At 44.1% G+C, this 18,221-nt stretch overlaps 1 protein-coding gene across 2 annotated transcripts in view; it reads left to right on the forward strand.

Annotated features, from left to right (window-relative positions):
* Positions 1-2,175: 2,175 nt before the first annotated feature.
* The window catches only part of CERS6 (ceramide synthase 6), a 325,266-nt gene continuing 309,220 nt past the window's right edge, over positions 2,176-18,221 (forward strand). Inside the window, exon 1 of one of the 2 annotated variants that reach the window (XM_043576957.1) lies at positions 2,176-2,742. In XM_043576957.1, the coding sequence (XP_043432892.1) occupies positions 2,573-2,742 (170 nt within the window). In that variant the 5' untranslated portion in view covers positions 2,176-2,572. The remainder of the gene's footprint in view (positions 2,743-18,221) is intronic. The other variant, XM_043576956.1, reaches the window with a different exon arrangement.

An 18,221-nucleotide genomic window follows, 5' to 3' on the forward strand; every position in this document is an offset into this window, starting at 1 on the left:
TAATAAAGAAACAAGCAAAATATATATTATGTTAGATACTTTTAAATGCTTTGGAGGAAAATAAAGCAGGAAAGTTAGATAGGAAGAGCCGGGGTGGGGAGTGAGTATTGTACGTCAAGTAGGGTGTCAGGGAAAACTTCACCAGAGTGAGTGATATTACAGCAAGAGCAGGTATGGATACCTGGGAGTGAGTTGCAGAGACAGAGAAAACCAAGTGCACAGGCATTAAACATGCTGGGTGTTTTCCAAGAAGGCCAGGGAGACCAGGGTGACCAAAGCAGAGTAAGGGAGAAGGAGATGAGAGAGAAGAGAATAGATGCAGAGAGTTAATGTGGAGCTAAATATCTCAGGACATTGGAATGACTTTGGCTTTCACTTGGAGAGGGATGGAGAAGCAATAGGGCTTTAATCAGAGAAGAGAGCTGACTTCCATTTCAACAGGGTCACTCTGGCTGAAAGTAGAGTATAAAGGGACAAGAGCTGAAGTTGAGCGTAAGGAGCTTACTGGGGCAACTCAGGTGGGCAGTGTTGATTGTGTGGACAAAGATGGCAGCAGAAGAGGTGGTGGGAGACAGTGTGATTCTAGTTTAAAGACGGAATTGACAGAATCTATTATGGATGAGCAAGAACATCCGAGATTACAAATCAATCATTAAGAAGATGATTCCAGGTTTTTGGCCTGAGCCAAGATGACAGAAGGAAAAAAAAAAATTAGAGGGAAGATTAGTTTGGACAGGAAATGGCTCTCAGACATCCAAGTGGAGTTGTTGAATTGACAGTGGATGTAGGAGACTGAAGTTCAAGGAAAAGTTCATGGTTAGAGATATAAATTGGGAGCCATCGGTATGACATTAAAGGCCATGGTACTGGGTTAGATCACCACGTGAATGAATGTAGCTAGGAAAGTGAAAGGGACAAAAAACTGACTCCTAGACCATTCCACTCTAAGGGATTAGGAAGGTGAGGAGGACCAAAAAGCAGACACAGCAAATGTGGCCATAAAGTAGAATGAAAACCAGAAGAATGTGGTTTCTGGAAGCCAAGACAAGGTGTTTCGAGAGGCAGGGCCTTGGCCAAAATGTTGCTGACAGAGGTGTTGAGAACAGACCTTTGGGTTTAGCAGCATGGAGATCATTGGTGACCTTGAGCAGTCCACTACAGAAGAGGGGGGCAAATGCCCGAATGGAAGTTCAAAAGAGAATGGAGGAGAGAGAAATCGGAAGAAATAAATATAGGCAGTTCTTTAGAGTTTTGCTTTAAAGGGAAGGAGTACAAAGAGGGTGGGCTGGTGGGACAGGGAGAATAAAGAAGTGTGTGTTAAGGGTCTGTTCATATGCCTCTTGGCAGTGTCCGCTACAACTTACTGGCAGAACCAGGCAGAAAAGGAATGATTGTGAGAAAAATGAACAAAATACCCCTACAGCCAGGTCTGCACGGACCACTGAACCGACCCACACACGGTTCACCGTATCAACGAGGAAACGTCCTGCGGAAGTGAAGGTGCCTGGGTTAGGCCTTATAGACCGAACACCTAAAGGTTTCAGATTCAAAAAGCAGAAATAATAAGCCTGTCAAATAGCAGTGTGGAGGTTCCCTCTACTGATCTGCGACGCCAAATGTGGTCTGGTGGCATTTTCTGAGAGATTCATTTGGAGTGGCAGTTTCAGAGAATCATCACCCTCATCCTCACTAGCAAACAGTACGTAAGTGCCTGATTTCCCTACCACCTCATAAATTAAAACAGAGGGCCCGTTCCCTGGGCGAACCGGTGTGGTAATGAGAAGTAGTGAGAGGCCTGAAGGTCAGGGATGGGGAAAAGGCAGGGCTCCGGTAGAGGCAGGCGGCTCTTGCCAAACCATCCCGCCCCAGTTCCTGATTTTCACCCTGGCTGTCCAAGCGCGGGAGTGCACGACTCCTCCGCTGCTTCTTCCTCCTTTGCCCCTTGAGCTCCGTACTTCTTCTTTTGCTGTTCTCTCTCAACGCAGGGGTGGTTCCGAAGATCGGCCCTGGCCCCTACCTGTCCCCTATCACCGCCTGTAGGCGCGCGGGAAGCGGACTGAGACCTCCTGAAACTCCAGTGGGGGCAGGACCCGGCGTTCTGAGCATGTGCGAGCAAGCCGGGAGGCTAGGGCGGATTCGGGGGGTGGGGGCCGCCTCAGGTCTCTGTGCTAAGCGCGGGGCAGGGGCGCGGCGGAGCAGGAGCGCGGTGAGCGCAGGACCCGCCAGCACTCTCCGGCGCCGGGATCCTGCGCCTAGGGCGCAGCGGCTGCGCCCTACCCTCCGGGCGTGGGCGAGCTGGCCGCGTGTGCCTCCCTGCTTGACGCGTGGGCGAGCCAATCAGGACTAGCGGTCCAGGCTGCCATGTGACGGGCGAGGCGGCTCCTTTCCCCAGCGCGGCCAGAGGGAGGAGAGAACCGGGGCTCGCCGCGAGCCTTCGAGAGCAGCGGTCGCGGAGGCGGCGGCGGCGGCGGCGGCACAGGCTCGGGCCAGCCGCACGCGCATCCCCCGGCGCCCTGGGCGGCGGAAAGCTCGGCGGGCCGCGGGAGCCCACGACACGAGTGGACAAAGCAAGATGGCAGGGATCTTAGCCTGGTTCTGGAACGAGAGGTTTTGGCTCCCACACAATGTCACCTGGGCGGACCTGAAGAACACGGAGGAGGCCACCTTCCCGCAGGCTGAGGACCTCTATCTTGCCTTCCCCGTGGCCTTCTGCATTTTCATGGTGCGGTTCATCTTCGAGAGGTAAGAGGGGCTGGAGCGCTCCTCCCCTCCCCCTTCACACACTCTCACACACACACGCACACGCACCCGCGCGCGCACATTCGCGCGCACACGCACCCTCGCGTGCTCTGTGGCGCACGCACCCGCGCCCCCAGCGCTCGCGCTCGCGCCTCCAACCTTTGTGTTCGGGGAAGGGGTTGTTGACCCTTCAGCCCGGCTGCCGTTCGGGGCGCCAGGGAGGATCTGGCTAGCCTACGGATTTCCTCCGGGGCGCCGGGGAGGGGCCGCGGAGCGTTGGGGTCGCCCCCCGCACTCCTCCTGGGCCCGCTCTCTCCCGGCCGCGAGCGCCGGCGAACAAAGGTGAGCGCCCGGCGGCCTCGGGACGCGGCGCACTCGGAGGGGTTGGCCCCTGTGCGCCCCGCGGGCGGCCGCGCTGCCGGGCAGGGCTCCCGGCCGAGGCTCGTCGCCACCCACCTGACAGCCTGGAGCGCTGCGGACGCGCGGCCCGGAGGGCGGAGGGACCGCGCGCACACCTCCAGTCCTTTCGCCCAAGCACGCGGATTGTGGGGACGGTGCTTCGAAACAATTCGCCGGGGACTCCTGGGCTTCTGGCCGATAGTTGGTTTCTACTCGTGACACTATCAGGCCCACAGTCCTGGGAGATAGATGACAACAGTTTTTAGGCTTCCAGCACTCCGGGTCATTAGCGGTTTTCTTAAAAGAGATTATGACGAGACGGGTGCACAGCCTGCAACGTGGTGATATTAAATTGATAAGATGCTTCCTGTGAATAGCCATAAACTTTTGTGCCAAACGCACTTAAAACATTTTAAGGAGTTGTTATTTATCGTTTGTATAATTTCCGGATTTGGTTGAGTGGCCCCACTGTGTCCCGAACAAACTTGTGTTACTCATTCAATCAGTCTTAGTCACAAAACTCGATTTTGCGTGCTGTGCACTCTCCGGGTGCTATTGAAACAAAAGCAGGACAGCGGCACACACTTGTTTTCCTCTACTGAGAACCTCGCCTCCCCTTCCTCTCCTCTCTCCGCCCCCCGTTCATCGGTGAGGCTGAATTCCTCAGATGGTGGAGTTTATACCCCATTTCCCACGTCCACTCCACCACTCTTCTCCTACCCCCAACTCACCTTGGTTTTGTTTCTGAAGCTTTTGCTGTTATTTTGTTTGCTGTTTCTGTTCGCCTGACACCACTCTTGAGGATGGCGGAGTTTGTCTTTTGTGTCATTTGTTGCTGGGTATGGCAGCAGAAAAAGCTTCGTGGGAACAAAAAGTATCTTTTGTTTAAGGAAGGTGTGTTTTTCAGTGGGCGATAACTGTTGCTTGTGAACCAAGCCGCCGGTTCACATGCAGAGATTGAAATGCACAAAGGAACAGATTTAAAGACGTATTTTAAAATGACTACAATCCAGCGCAGATACCTCACTGATCCTATCTAGCGCTGAGGCTTACTGTGAAAAAGTGGGTGTGTTTGTAGGTTTGGAGTTGCTTCTACAGCAGATGTTTACTTACAGAAAATAGGAACTGCTGTCTAACTTCGCAGTCTCTTCAAAAACAGCCTCTCGGGACCTGCAGGAGCTTCTGTACTGATTGATACTTAGTAAGGGCTCCACACACCATTGCGTAAGAACATCTGATCAATTCTGGACGGGCTCACTTGTAGTCAGGTAATGCATTTGAAAGAGGCGTAGTCTTAACGTTTTGGAAAACAAAAGCATGTCAGCTAACGATCTTTGTGCAGAAAGCTGATTCCAAGTTCTTTAGATTGGAAAAAAGTAAATTTGGTTTTGTACTTAAACTTTCTCTGCCTTAAAAAAAAAAACAAAAAACAAAACCTAAAAACAAATGTAATTTAAGTTGAAAACTGGAAGTTTGTTGTTCTTCCTGGACAGTTTTTTTCTTCCTTTGTGTAATCTCTTGACTAGACTTAGACTTTGTACAAAAGGGTCAGCTGCTTTCAACTATCAGTCACAGCAAATGCCGTCATATTGTAACGCAGAGAGTTTTTCAGTTACTTTCAGGCCGTTGGTTCACGTAGAAGTGAATTTCATGGCAAACTGAGAGTTTGTGATTGATGTTCAGAAGAATACTCCAGTATGGCCCATATACCACAGGATACTATACTGACTCTTGGAAGGATATCTACTTTGTTTCTATAGTGGCGTCGGCCCTGTCTTAACCATTCAGACTCTCAGTTCCCTGAAAATCCAAGTGTATAATTGCGTCCAGAATTACAAGTTGTGCATGTTTCTCCTCTCCTCACATCTAAGGAGTCCATTCTGGTATCCAGCTTGTGGCCTTCGTCTCAGCATCCACCAAGGGCCTGAATTTGAATCAGCTGATATTGTTATCGTGCTATGACTCACTTTCTGTCCTCTCCTAACATGGTGTGCTTAAATCTTTCTTTTGCTGTATTCTGTAATGTATAGCATGATTTAAAGAAGCCTGTTGTGAGTCCCTTTACAAAATAAAATGCCTTTGTAATAGAAATAATTCCCTCCGGATTCTCTTCCTTTTCTTAAAATTTATTTTTCATTTTTGGGGCGCTTGGATGATTCAGCCAGAGGGGCATGCAACTCTTGATCTTGGGGTCGTGAGTTTGAGCCTCACGTTGGGTGTAGAGATTACTTAAATAAATAAACAAATATTTTTAAAAATTTACTTTTCATTTTTATTTTTCAGGGTTCTATTCTTTTTATGCTTCTGTTGTTACTTATTTCAAAGGTGAGAACATATCTATGAAATACCTGATTATCCAAGATCTTTATTTCCATTAAATGGGATCTGTAATGCACTTGTTGAGGCCCAAATTGTGAATTTGAATACGTTCTCCTCAGACTTATGTTTTTCTCTCCATAAAGAGAAACACTAAGGAATAGAGTGGATTGAGCTTTGCTCCATTAAACAGGCTTATTTTTTTGTTTGCACACCACTGTTGGGGTGTTGACAGTGGAGGCATTGGTGGCCAGAATGATACCGTGTTATGGTACCATATGGGCAACAATATGGACACTCAGCATGGTTGGTTAAAAATGGAGCAGGCTAAATTCAGTGACTTTCGACTGAATCTGTGAATAGTCCAAAGCTGGGTGGTTTTTAGCATTGCCTTTGTACCGCACTTAACCCTCGGTAGGACCAGAAGGGCCATTATAGATATTACTTGATTGACAAAGTAAAAGATCTGTTGTTAAAAAAAAAAACAAAAAACAAAAAAAACAAAACTTCATGGTTTCTCCTAGAATGAAAATTGTAGGGTATACCGTTATATTATGTTGTTGGCTTGATGACAAGGAACAAAGTACTATTTATTATTTCAAATTAAAGAAATTTAATTTCAGTGTAGTTAACAGTATTATATTAGTTTCAGGTGTACAATATAGTGATTCAACAGTTCTACACATTACTCAGTGCACACCATAACCAAAATATTATTTAAAATGTAACATTATCGGGGCGCCCGGGTGGTTCAGTCGGTTGAGCGTCCGACTTCGGCTCAGGTCGTGATCTCACAGCTCGTGAGTTCGAGCCCCGCGTCAGGCTCTGGGCTGACTGCTCGGAGCCTGGAGCCTGTTTCAGATTCTGTGCCTCCCTCTTTCTCTGCCCCAATCCACTAGCATTCTGTCTCTCTCAAAAATAAATAAACATTAAAAAATATAATGTAACATTATCATATAGTTTATGAATTTACTTGATTTAATGCTTGTTTAGGCTTAGTGAGCCTTTCTCTGGAATTATAATAAATACTTCTTCCAGATTCACTTGTTAAAATATATTGCTATAGGGGCGCCTGGGTGGCGCAGTCGGTTAAGCGTCCGACTTCAGCCAGGTCACGATCTCGTGGTCCGTGAGTTCGAGCCCCACGTCAGGCTCTGGGCTGATGGCTCGGAGCCTGGAGCCTGTTTCTGATTCTGTGTCTCCCTCTCTCTCTGCCCCTCCCCCGTTCATGCTCTGTCTCTCTCTGTCCCAGAAATAAATAAAAACGTTGAAAAGAAAAAAAAATTTTTTTAAAAATATATTGCTATAAATTACTATCTCATGAAACTCTGCGCAGGCTAAAAGTCATTTTTTGCAGGTAGAAATTAGTTGTCTAAGAATAAAGAGATTTTCTTCATACAAGTATTTTAGCCAATGGTTTCTTTCTTGTATTTTTTCAATTATGATTTGAATGAAAAGAATTATTTGACTGTTATCATTTGTGCTTCAAAAAAACTACCATATTTCAGAATAATCAACAAAGAAGATTCTTAGAGAAATCACTTGCTCTCTTTCCTCAGACCCAATTTAGGTGGACCCTAGAGTAGACCTGACACCTCTTGTGATGACCAGATAATAAATGAGAAACTCATCCCTGTCAGGTTGGCTCTCAAAGTGCCAAGCTATGAGAGAACTGTCATTTTCCAGGAGGCTGACACCGGTCTCGCCTGGCTCATTCACTTAAAAGACCTGCTGCCCTCAAACCTTCAAGAAACAATAGTGTCTCATTAGTGTCAGAGGGAAGGTCTGGCCAATGGGCTTTTTCTTACCAATTTCCTTAGTGTCTTTTCCTTGCTAGGAGCCCTGGGTAAGGTCCTGGAAGGGAAGAGAAGGGGAGGTGAAGGGGGAGGGGGGAAGGAATATGAATGAGAAAGTATTCCTGACCTGATGGCGAGAGAGGAGGTGTGAGTGAATGTCCGCCAGGAAAAAGCAGTGTGTCAGGTGAATTTGATTTCTGAAGGTTGTTCCTGTAAAGTCCCTTGTAATGAAGAGACTGGATGTCTTCTGATATATTTTGAAAGAGTTTGCGGTGGACTGGATGTTTCTGTCCCTCAAAATTCATATGTTGCAATCCTAAACGCCAAGGGGATGGTATTAGGAGGTGGGGACTTTGGGAGGTGATTAGGCCATGAGGGTGGAGCCTTTGTGACTAGGGTTAGTGCCCTTATAAAAAAGGCCCAGAGAGCTCCTTGCCTCTTCAGCCATCTGAGGACACAATAAAAAGATGGCTCTCTGTGAACCTGGGTTATTCTCACCACATCCCAAATCTGCTAGTGCCTTGATCTTGGACTTCCCAGTCTCCAAAACTGAAAAATAAATTTCTGTTGTTTATAAGCCACCCAGACTATAGTATTTTGATATAGCTGCCTGAATGGACCAAGACAGAATATTTGGTAACAGTTTGCGTACGAAAAGTTCCTTTCGTGCAGTCAACCTTGGGCATTTAACTCTCTAAATGTACCTGTTTTCCTTGTTCAGTATGGTGTGATTTAGATTAAAACTATGGATCCCTGCTTTGCTGGACTGGTGTTAGAGGCAAGAGTCGGTGTCAGAAGTAATAGGTTGCCTCCTACAATTAGTGACTGGGAAAGGAAAATTGGATTACAATGGCTGCTCTGTTGGAAAACAACCTGAAATCAAAGGGACTGTATTCGCAGACCTGTAGTACAGCTTTCTCATCTTGCAGAATAAAAGGTTTGCATTTGTAGGGTGCAGTCCTTTAGCTATTTGTAGTAGATTGATTTATGGATAAAAAACATCACGTTGCTTTTAATGGACAGTGCCTTAGAATGGTGAAGAAAGCAGGTAAGAAAACTGCAAATTATTACAAATGATTTAATGCCATCAAGGATTAATGACACTAGCACTTTGAGTCCACTTATGACTTTACTGCCGAAAGTGTCTTCAGGGGCAGGGTTACATTTTTTTCTGCTGGAGCCTCATTTGTAAGTGGTTTCGCTTCTGTGATGGGGAAAGGCAGGTGTCAGTGGAAAGGAAATAAGGTTTAAAGTGAATTTCTTCCATCAGCAACCTGTTCCATGGCTTATTTGGAGATCACTGCACTGCCCTCAGGCACTGTTCACACTGCGTTGGTGAGCATGAGAATCTAGGACCATTTTGTACATAGAAGATTGTTAAGTGTTTATTACATGTACTTAAATTCCTTTTCCTATCACCAGGCCAAGCTAGATTTTCTTACAGAGTTACGACTCTCAAAATTTTACTGTTTTTCCCCCCCTCCCGCCTTCATTTGATCAGTTAATTTTGTAGATACTTTTGAGTCAGGATATTGGGGTTCCAGATTTTGTTTGCTGGTAACTAGTTGTATCATTTAACGTTTCTAGGGGGTTATTTTTTTTCTTTAAAAAATTTTTTTTAGGGGCGCCTTGGTGGCGCAGTCAGTTAAGCATCCAACTTCAGCCAGGTCACGATCTCGCAGTCCGTGAGTTCGAGCCCCGCGTCAGGCTCTGGGCTGATGGCTCAGAGCCTGGAGCCTGTTTCCGATTCTGTGTCTCCCTCTCTCTCTGCCCCTCCCCCGTTCATGCTCTGTCTCTCTCTGTCCCAAAAATAAATAAACGTTGAAAATAAAATTTTTTTTAATGTTTATTTATTTTTGAGAGAGAGAGACAAACAGACAGAGAGTGAGTGGCAGAAGGGGCAGAGAGAGAGGGAGACACAGAATCTGAAGCAGGCTCCAGGCTCTGAGCTGTCAGCACAGAGCCCGATGCGGGGTGTGAGCCCACACACTGAGAGATCATGACGTGAGCCGAAGTTGGATGCTCAACCAACTGAGCCACCCAGGTGCCCCTCTTTTTTAAGAAATTTATTTATAAAAATAAGTATAAACAAGATGGCCTCTCATAGCACGAAGATCCTTCCAGCGATGCCCTGAGAACCTTTATTCCTAACTAAGATTTTATCCTTTGGTCTTTTACCCTCCCCTTTAAAAGAATAATCTTGCAGCTTCTTTTGTTGTCACTCTTACCTGCTGTCATAATTTTCATTGACATCGTACACCTTTGCTTCTGCTTGATTGAACACGAAATGGTAATTTTCACCATTTCTTTTGGGGTTGCTCATTAGTACTGCTGTGGATGGTTGATTGCCAGGGCACACAGTCTGAAGTTGACTTTGTGCTCACTGTCTTTTTTCTTATGTTGGACTATTGAAAATGACTGTGGTTTTTAATGAATAACTTTTTAATTTTAATTTTGAAAGTAGTAATAACAACTGGTATGTATTTCCTAAAATGAGCTTCTTACTTTACATGGTCTACTTATTTAATCCTTTCCTAAATCCTGTGAGGTAGATACTAATTTTCCCAATATTTTACAGATGACACTAAGAGTTGAGAATTTAGGAAATATACCTAGCTCACCATAGCTTAAAATAGCAAGGTAAGCATTTGGAACCAGGTTTCTTGATCTCCTGATAATTTTGGTGATTTTTAAAATTTTCTTAAAATTTTTATTTTATTTTAAAGAGAGAGTGAGGGGGAAGGAGGCAGAGGAAGAGAGACAGAGAGAGAGAGAGAGAGAGAGAGAGAGAGAGAGAGAAAATCCTGAACAGGTGAGATCACATTGTATATGTACCATAATTCCTTTAACTAGTCTGCATATTGTTGTTGGACATAATAGGCTGTTTCCAGTTTGTGTATGTAAATCTTCCAACTCCTGATGACTTCCTAAGTAATGTTTCTTAGAAGTGGCATTTCTAAGCCCAAAATGGTAAATATCTTAGTGTTCTTGATAGATACAAATGGCGAAATTGGTGTCCAGAAAAATTATATCCATTTGCACTTCCTTATCAGCATCCAAAGTATTATCATTTGAGGAAATTTTTGCTTTGCAAGCTGAAAAAAAGTTACTGCTGTAATGTGAGTATGTTTTTATGTTATTCATTATGTTATTTCAAATATTTACTAATCATTTGTATTTCATTTTCTGTGAACTTGTGTGTGTTTTTTTATTGGGATGAACCTTCCAACTTTTTTGGTAGGAAAGTGGTGGCCTTTGAATTTCTTTTTGTTTTAGTGCAAAATGGTCTTGTTTATACTCTTACTCCTTTCTGCTTTCAGCCTCTCGCCCACAACCTGAGTATTCATCATCAGGCGGGAAGCTTCTCAGATTCTTCCACACAGTGGAAGGGATGCAGTCAAGAGGATGAAGTGGGATAATATCCTGACTTTATTATGGAGAATGAGGCATAAAGAAAGGGCTGGGAGGAAGGTTGAGGAATTCAGAGTGAATGGGTTTTTATTAAGGAAAACTCATAGATAGAGCTAAACTCTTATATTGTTTCTCTGAACGTTTGGTTGAAAGTGACTTATTAGACACTAATCGTTAGGGAAATACAAATCGAAACCACAGTGAGATACCACCTCATACCCATTAGGATGGCCACTATCAAGAAAAATAAAAAATAAAAAAAAAGAAAGAAAAGAAGACAGATGTTGGTGAGGATGTAGAGGAATTGGAACCCTGTGCATTGTTGGTGGGAAGTGTACAGCCGCTATAGAAAACAATACGGAATGTCCTCAGAAAAGTAAAAATAGAATTACCATATAATTCCGCTTCTGGCACATGCCCCAAAGAATCGAAGGCAGAGTTTCAAAGAGATATTTGCACACTTGCACTCTCAGCAACATTATTCACAATAGCCAAAGGGTAGAAACAACCCTAGTCCATTGACACATGAATGGATAAACAAAGTGTGGTACGTCCATTCAGTAAAACATCAGTCAGCCCTAAAAATGAAGGAATTCTGACACATGCTACAGCATGGATGAACCTCAAGGACATTATGCTAAGTGGAATGAACCGGTCACAAACAGACACGCCAAATGATCACACTTATATGAAGTACCTAGGGTAGTCAGATTCATAGAGACAGTAAGTGGAATGGTGGCCAGGGGCTGAAGAGAGGTAGAAATGACGAGTTAATGTTTCATAGGTGTAGAGTTTCGTGTTTGCAAGATGAAAGGAGTTCTGGAGATGGATTAGATTGGCAGTGATGGTTGTTCCGTGTGAGTGTGCTTGATGCAAGTGCACACTTAAAAATGGTTAAGATGGTAAATTTTATGTGTATTTTACCACAACTAAAACTAATAAAAATGTAAAGGTTCACTGACTTAAAAAGGTCACTTACTAGAAATAACTGGTTTCGTTTTCTAGGTTTGACAGATTTCTAGTCCTCTTGATCTCAGTTTCATCAAGCACTGTTTTGTTTCTGGGTTTGTTTTCTTTTAAAATACATAACCCCTTTGTGGTCTAGGAGAGCCCTTCTCTCCAGAATCATCTGGAATGGTTTGGTGGGAGGTGAGGGGTGATGGAAGGGAGGTTAAAGTCCAGAGAGCTCTTACATACCCAGGCCTTTTGGGGAGGTCCTTCAACCAAACAACTTTCTTCAGTCTGTGTGTTAATATGACAATTTAATAATAGTAAAATGGCAGGTACAGAAGTGAATACAGTGTCCTTAGAAAAGCCTACTGCACAGTTTCAGAGGATACAGCCCTAGGATTAAAGGCATTCTAGTGAGTTCACAATCCACTTAAAGCAAACCAGGATGATAGGATAAAATTCTAGTAAGGCGAGTGGCCTGGGCCACAGACATATCCTATGGAAGCTTTTCTGTGGAAGATCAGATCGGACAGTCTTCTCTGTCATTTTAAATTTATAGCCATGCTAGAGGTGCCTGGGTGGCTTAGTTGGTTATACATCTGACTCTTGATCTCAGCTCAGGTTCTTGATCTCAGGGTCATGAGTTCAAGCCCTGTGTTGGGCTTCGTGCTGAACATGAAGCCTGCTAAAAAAAATAAGAATAAATTTATACCCATTTTGTAAGCAAATGATTTAAATACTCAAAAATCTGAACATGATTTTACTCAAATGCTGTGTACTATAAGGTAATTGATAGTAAGCATTGGCAGGTTCATATTATTGAAAAGTAGTTTTCAAAGTTTGTGCAAATGTTTGGTCTTTTTTGTACAAAACACTGCTTCCCATAATTTATCTCTGAAAATATTTGGGACAGGTTTTTTTGTTTTTTTGTTTTTTTTTTTTTGTTTTTTTTTAAGGAGAACGTTTTTCCCCTCAGCACTAGCTTTCACAGTGGACTTCTCTTGAACCACTCCTGCTTCCCATTCCTGCTTTTGCTTTTATTACCTCAGTATTGGATTGTGTGGCTTGTTTTGGCAGGGGTGGAGTTAAAGATACACAAATGGTTTGTCATTACAGGAAGGATGCATTCATTCCTTTACTAGGTCAGCTCGTTCACACAGTGACCCAGGAATAACATGCCAGGGTCTACATAAATGTCACATCTTATCTTTGAGGTTTTCAGGTTAGAAAGCTATTATTGCTGTCCTGAAGCTGTGATTGAGATGGTCTCTCCCCTCCCCTTTCTCTTCCTCTTTCTCCCTCTCTCCTCCCCTTCCTTTCTTCTCATCACTTGTACCTTTAAAAACACAAGGAGGACTTGAGAGCACAGGAGGAGCACAGTGTTAAGTGTGACGGGAGGGGATAGAGAAAACCATGTTAAGTCTTGCCTAGGGACACTTTGGCAAGTATCTGAGTAAAAGCTGCCAGCTAGTCTAAGTGGCTCTGTAGATCTTGTCTTCATAGATCACCATTTCAAAGCAGAATGTAGTGACTCGGTGGTTTAAGCAGAGTGGCAGTTTGGGACACAATAGCTTGAGTGAAGGGAAATTGAGAACCCAGCAATTGGTCACTGAGGCTACATAGAGATAAGAGAGTATGAGGGCTTTATGTGTCAGAGGGTGTGTTTATTTTTGAGTGTGTGGGTAGACTCAAGGGTGACAGTACATTTAAATTGTTCCTGTTTTGTACATTTTTTGCAGCTAATTACAGATGTATATCCCTAATTCCTAGAATTAAAAGGAAAATGGATGAGATATCACAGAGACTGTGAAACTTGGGTTAAAATGCACCCCCTGCCGTTTATCAGCTATGTAGTAGCAGACGGCATACCTTCTGAAATTTGATGTCTTTACTTGTAAAATGGGGAGTATACCTACTTTGTGATATTGGAGGACTGTGAAAATCCATTTAAAGGGGGCTCAGTAAACACTGGTTCTTAAAAATACACGTTGTGTAAAAAATAATTGATACCATAATACAGTATTTAGTACCTACTTGAGAAGTAATGCTCTGAGATGTGATTTCATGTGTTAGGTGTGTTGGGGGGCGGTTGAGAGGTAGGGAGAGAGTGCAGTTCGTGGGGGCAGTAGGACCTGTTTATATATGTGATCCTGAAACTGGAGGATTTACGTGTTCTGTTGAAGAGTAATTATTTAGGGTTTTACCCAGGCATTGGAGCCCTAATCCCATCAGCACTATGCCTATTTAGGGAGGAGAATGCTTCTTAGCCTCTTCTTCTCAACTGTTAATATTGATGCGGATTTTAGGCCAGTGATTTGTTTGTATTTGGGGACAGAAAACTATGTCTAATGGTGGGATTTTAGACAGGTGATGGGCAGCTTTGTACCACTTGGAGCCTGAAGCTTTCTCCGGGGGCTGTGCCTTTGGAGAAGGCCCAGGAAGATGGTCTTTCTCTGGTTAGAGAGAGACAACTCTGACTCTGGTTAGAGTTTTCACAGGAAGCTGCCTTTCAGGGGAGGGATGCCTTAGGCAAGTATGCCAGTCTGTCCCCCACTGTCCCATCTGGCCCCGACGGTCCTTTTTTATATTGCACATAGACTCAAGGGAAAATTGATTGGGTATTCAGATATTGGTTATGGCAAACATCATTTTGGCCGTTTCTATTGATTTGCGGACCTGAGCTGAATTCTGGCCATGCCACCTACAGCTGAAGATCTAGGAGCAAATTACTTCATCTCTCCGTGCTGTTTCCAACTCCTAGGGCTGTGAAGATTAGATGAGATAACGCATGCATTGTGTTTAGAGCATTGCCTAGTTTACGGACGTAGTGTTTCCTGATTCTTTAGGTTTATTCAAGGTACACACAAGGTCCTGCCCCCCAACTCCCAAGTCACTTTCTGATTGTTGGAACCCTGATTTCCAGAAATGAGGCTTTATCATTAAAATTCTGAAACCCTCAGGGCACCTGGGTGGCTCAGTTGGTTGAGCGTCCAATTTCAGCTCAGGTCATGGTCTCACAGCTCTTGAGTTCGAGCTCTGTGCTGACAGCTCAGAGCCTGGAGCCTGCTTGGGATTCTGTGTCTCTGTCTCTCTCTCCCCCCTCCCTCAAAAATAAACATTAAAAATTTTTTAAAAAAATAAGATCTCTGAACCCCTTTACTGGCATGAACACGTATGATAGACATACCTGCTTTTTACTGTTTGGGTTTGGGTTTGGGTTTACTTTCCCTTTCCCTCATATCTTCTCTGTCTCTGTCCTTGTCTCTCTCTTTCTTCCCCTCCAAGGAAAATTCTGATACTTCTAATTGTAGTTAGCAGAAAACAACCCTTAGCAACTTAGTGAAGAACTAGGCCTTGTCTACCTCACACTCATGTAATGCACTTTGCTGAGATTGTATGTTAATATTTAGATGGCTCAGAAATATATTTTTTTTCCTAGTAAGAGCCTCCCAGAAAAAGGAAAGCCTTGAGACTAATTATCAATTTCTTTCAGAATTTTAAGCCTAGTGGATTATCTTAATTTGATCCTTAAGAGAAACATTCAGTGTAGCATCCCTGGGATCGTATTTATGAAAATGCAGACATTCAAAATAGGCTGAAAAATAATAAATACATGTATTTTTTCTGTAAGAGAAACCAGCCACCCCAGATTTTAACTTCCATTGGTGTGAATGTGGCTAACCTCGCCTGACCAAATTCATTTAGAAGGCCTTTGAGGCTGCTTTCCACTTCAGGCACCTTGTTAGCTCTGCACAGCTGAAAAATAACTCATAAGTAGTTTGCTGTGTAAATCGTTGAACAAGCCTGTAAATTTTTTTAGGCATTGATGGAAGATATCTTAGGATGATCAAATATGACATTTGTGGTGGGTTTGCCTTTTAAAGGAGGAAGTAAGGCAAAGATGAAACCACAATGCTGTAGAATGACAAATTACCCAAAACTGCTTCTATTTTAATTCAGTAGTAGTTTAATAGAGCCATAGACTTTCTACTTAGAAAGGAAATTGAAAACTCATTCACTTAAAAATATGAGTCTATTGTGCGTCACACTAGTGATGTACCAAAGTAGGGGATGGTGGGGAGGGAGTCTGACCCAGGTGCGTGCAGTTAGAGGGTACATGCAATGAGGAGGTGCAATACCTCTAGATTAAAAAAAAAACAAAATTGACTGAAAGTTGGTCTGCTTTTTATTAGCACCATGTGAAGCCAATTCTAAACATAGGCTGGGAGAGTGTAAAAACACCCCTCCTCACCAGGGCACGCTGCTCCTACCACTAGCCCTTCCCCCAGCCTCTGGAAACACCACTGCCAGATGCTGTTTTAGGGCACAGATGTTCTGAAAACCACACTTTGAGAAATACTGGCCCAGCTACAAATCTTCACCTCCCACTTTATATATTGGGATTCTGAAGCCTGTAGAGATGAAGTGACTTGGCCTGTGCCATCCACCCAGGTCCTGGCAGAGCCTGGCTGTTCTGAACTCCCATGGTGCCAAAGTCCAGTGATCACCTGGTTTCAGTTTACTTGTGGCTGTCCCAGGAAACACCTCCGTCCAGATGAAGCTGGAACAGTTGTTCACCCCACCTGATCGTTGGCCCTGTTATCAGCGGAGGGTGGTCTGGTCATCAGCTGAGGGTGATTTCACAATGATAATGGCTACTCTGGCTCTCCCTGGGGGTGAATGAGGGTCCTGGTGGGAAGAAGATTCTCTGGTGATTGAGATGTACTGCCTGCCCACTGTCAGTGGACCACATTTCGTGGCTTTTCTTTTTAATTTTCTTTTTAACAATTTTATTCATCTTTGAGAGACAGAGCATGAGCAGGGGAGGGGCAGAGAGAGAGTGAGATGCAGAATCCGAAGGCTCCAGGCTCCGAGCTGGCAGCACAGAGCCCGACGTGGGGCTTGAACCCAGGAACCCTGAGATCATGACCTGAGCTGGAGTCGGACACCTAACCGACTGAGCCACCCAGGCGCCCCTCATGACTTTTTTTTATAAAGGTGATTGAAGGGCTCCCCATTAAGTGTGGGTTGGCGCTCCAGAGGGCAGAACTCAAGTGTGTAGACACCCAGGGCCAGCTCTTGGTGTGGTGGTTCCTCCCGAGCACATTCTCCTGAACCACTGAGATCATACCCATGCTTTTGTTTTCCTCCCACTTCCACCCACACGTAAATGGCTGCCTGCAGGATTGTACAGGGACTGGGGAAGAGGACAAAAATAGATGCACAAGTGGTGGTTTTTAACCAGCAGTTATTTCTAAGGAGTGCTCAGGCAGTCAAGCGGTTTTCTGTGTATGTATTTTATGTGCATGGTGGTGTTGAGTTTTACGCTGTGGAATGCTTCCTTTTGCTAGTGTTAGGTGCCTGTGGTTTGTTTGAGATAACTGGGCTCCTGAAATAAATATTGCTGTGAATTATATCTTAAGAGTTGAACAAGGGAAGTGTTAAAAAAATGCCGGTGCTCGGACATTGCCTTGCTTGGAGGTAGGTAAGCAGGCGGACAGGCTTGCAGTGTTAGGACCTGTTTACACCTGGACGCAGAGTCAAGCCTTGTAAGATCAGGCAGAGGGCACCTAGTCACCAACTTACCACAGCCTCTCACTCCTTTGAACTTCTACCTCCTTTTTGCTTAGTACTTCCATATCTTCTGTTTGACTCTTCCTCTTGCTTAGACCCTACTCTGTGTTCAAATCTAAGGTAGTCTGCGAAATGGAATCTCTTGATTGGTTGACCCCCTTACCTTTTTGGTCCTGAGCCCTGTGTTACCAGCTGTTCTGTTATTCTTGCATTTCCCAGGGCCATAGCAAGTTTGGGCCAAGTCCATTTAGAAGGATAGTTAATGAGCACTATCAGCTTGTACTTTACTACTTTAATTAAATTTAATTTTTTAGTGTTAAAATATGCAACAAATAATATGGAATAAATGTTCTTTTGTTTTAAAAAATCACTGAATGGTTTTAGGCTTTTTTTCTGATTAAAAAATAAAAAGAAATCAAATTGGTTAGGTTCCACAATTGTAGAACAGTGGATTATTGTTTGGCAAGCAGTTTTCCCTTTTTTTTAAAAAAATTTTTTTTTTCAACGTTTATGTATTTTTGGGACAGAGAGAGACAAAGCATGAACGGGGGAGGGGCAGAGAGAGAGGGAGACACAGAATCGGAAGCAGGCTCCAGGCTCTGAGCCATCAGCCCAGAGCCTGACCTGGGGCTCGAACTCACGGACCACGAGATCGTGACCTGGCTGAAGTCGGACGCTTAACCGACTGCGCCACCCAGGCGCCCCCAGTTTTCCCTTTTTATAGTTGAAGATGATAAACATGTCCCGTTAAAAATAGAACCAAACCTGGTTAGGCTTTCTCTCCATCAGCCTCCATTCTGTTTTCCAGCCAATGTCTAATTTCTGTACTCATGGGTCTCATCTAAGGAATGTCAGTTCTTTCAGATTTGTCTAAAGCTTTTCTGAATTGGGTGACTTTAGCTACTAGAAACTTCTTATTGTTTTATTTTAAAAGCCAACCTCAAAGAGGCAGGGAGCTGCTCTGAATGGGGACTGCTGAGGTGCACAGTGTATGGTGATACATTTTGGGAGTTGGCACAGATGATACTTATTTAT

The sequence above is a fragment of the Prionailurus bengalensis genome, chromosome C1 (assembly GCF_016509475.1).
Source record: "Prionailurus bengalensis isolate Pbe53 chromosome C1, Fcat_Pben_1.1_paternal_pri, whole genome shotgun sequence".
In the NCBI taxonomy this organism is placed as follows: Eukaryota; Metazoa; Chordata; class Mammalia; order Carnivora; family Felidae; genus Prionailurus; species Prionailurus bengalensis.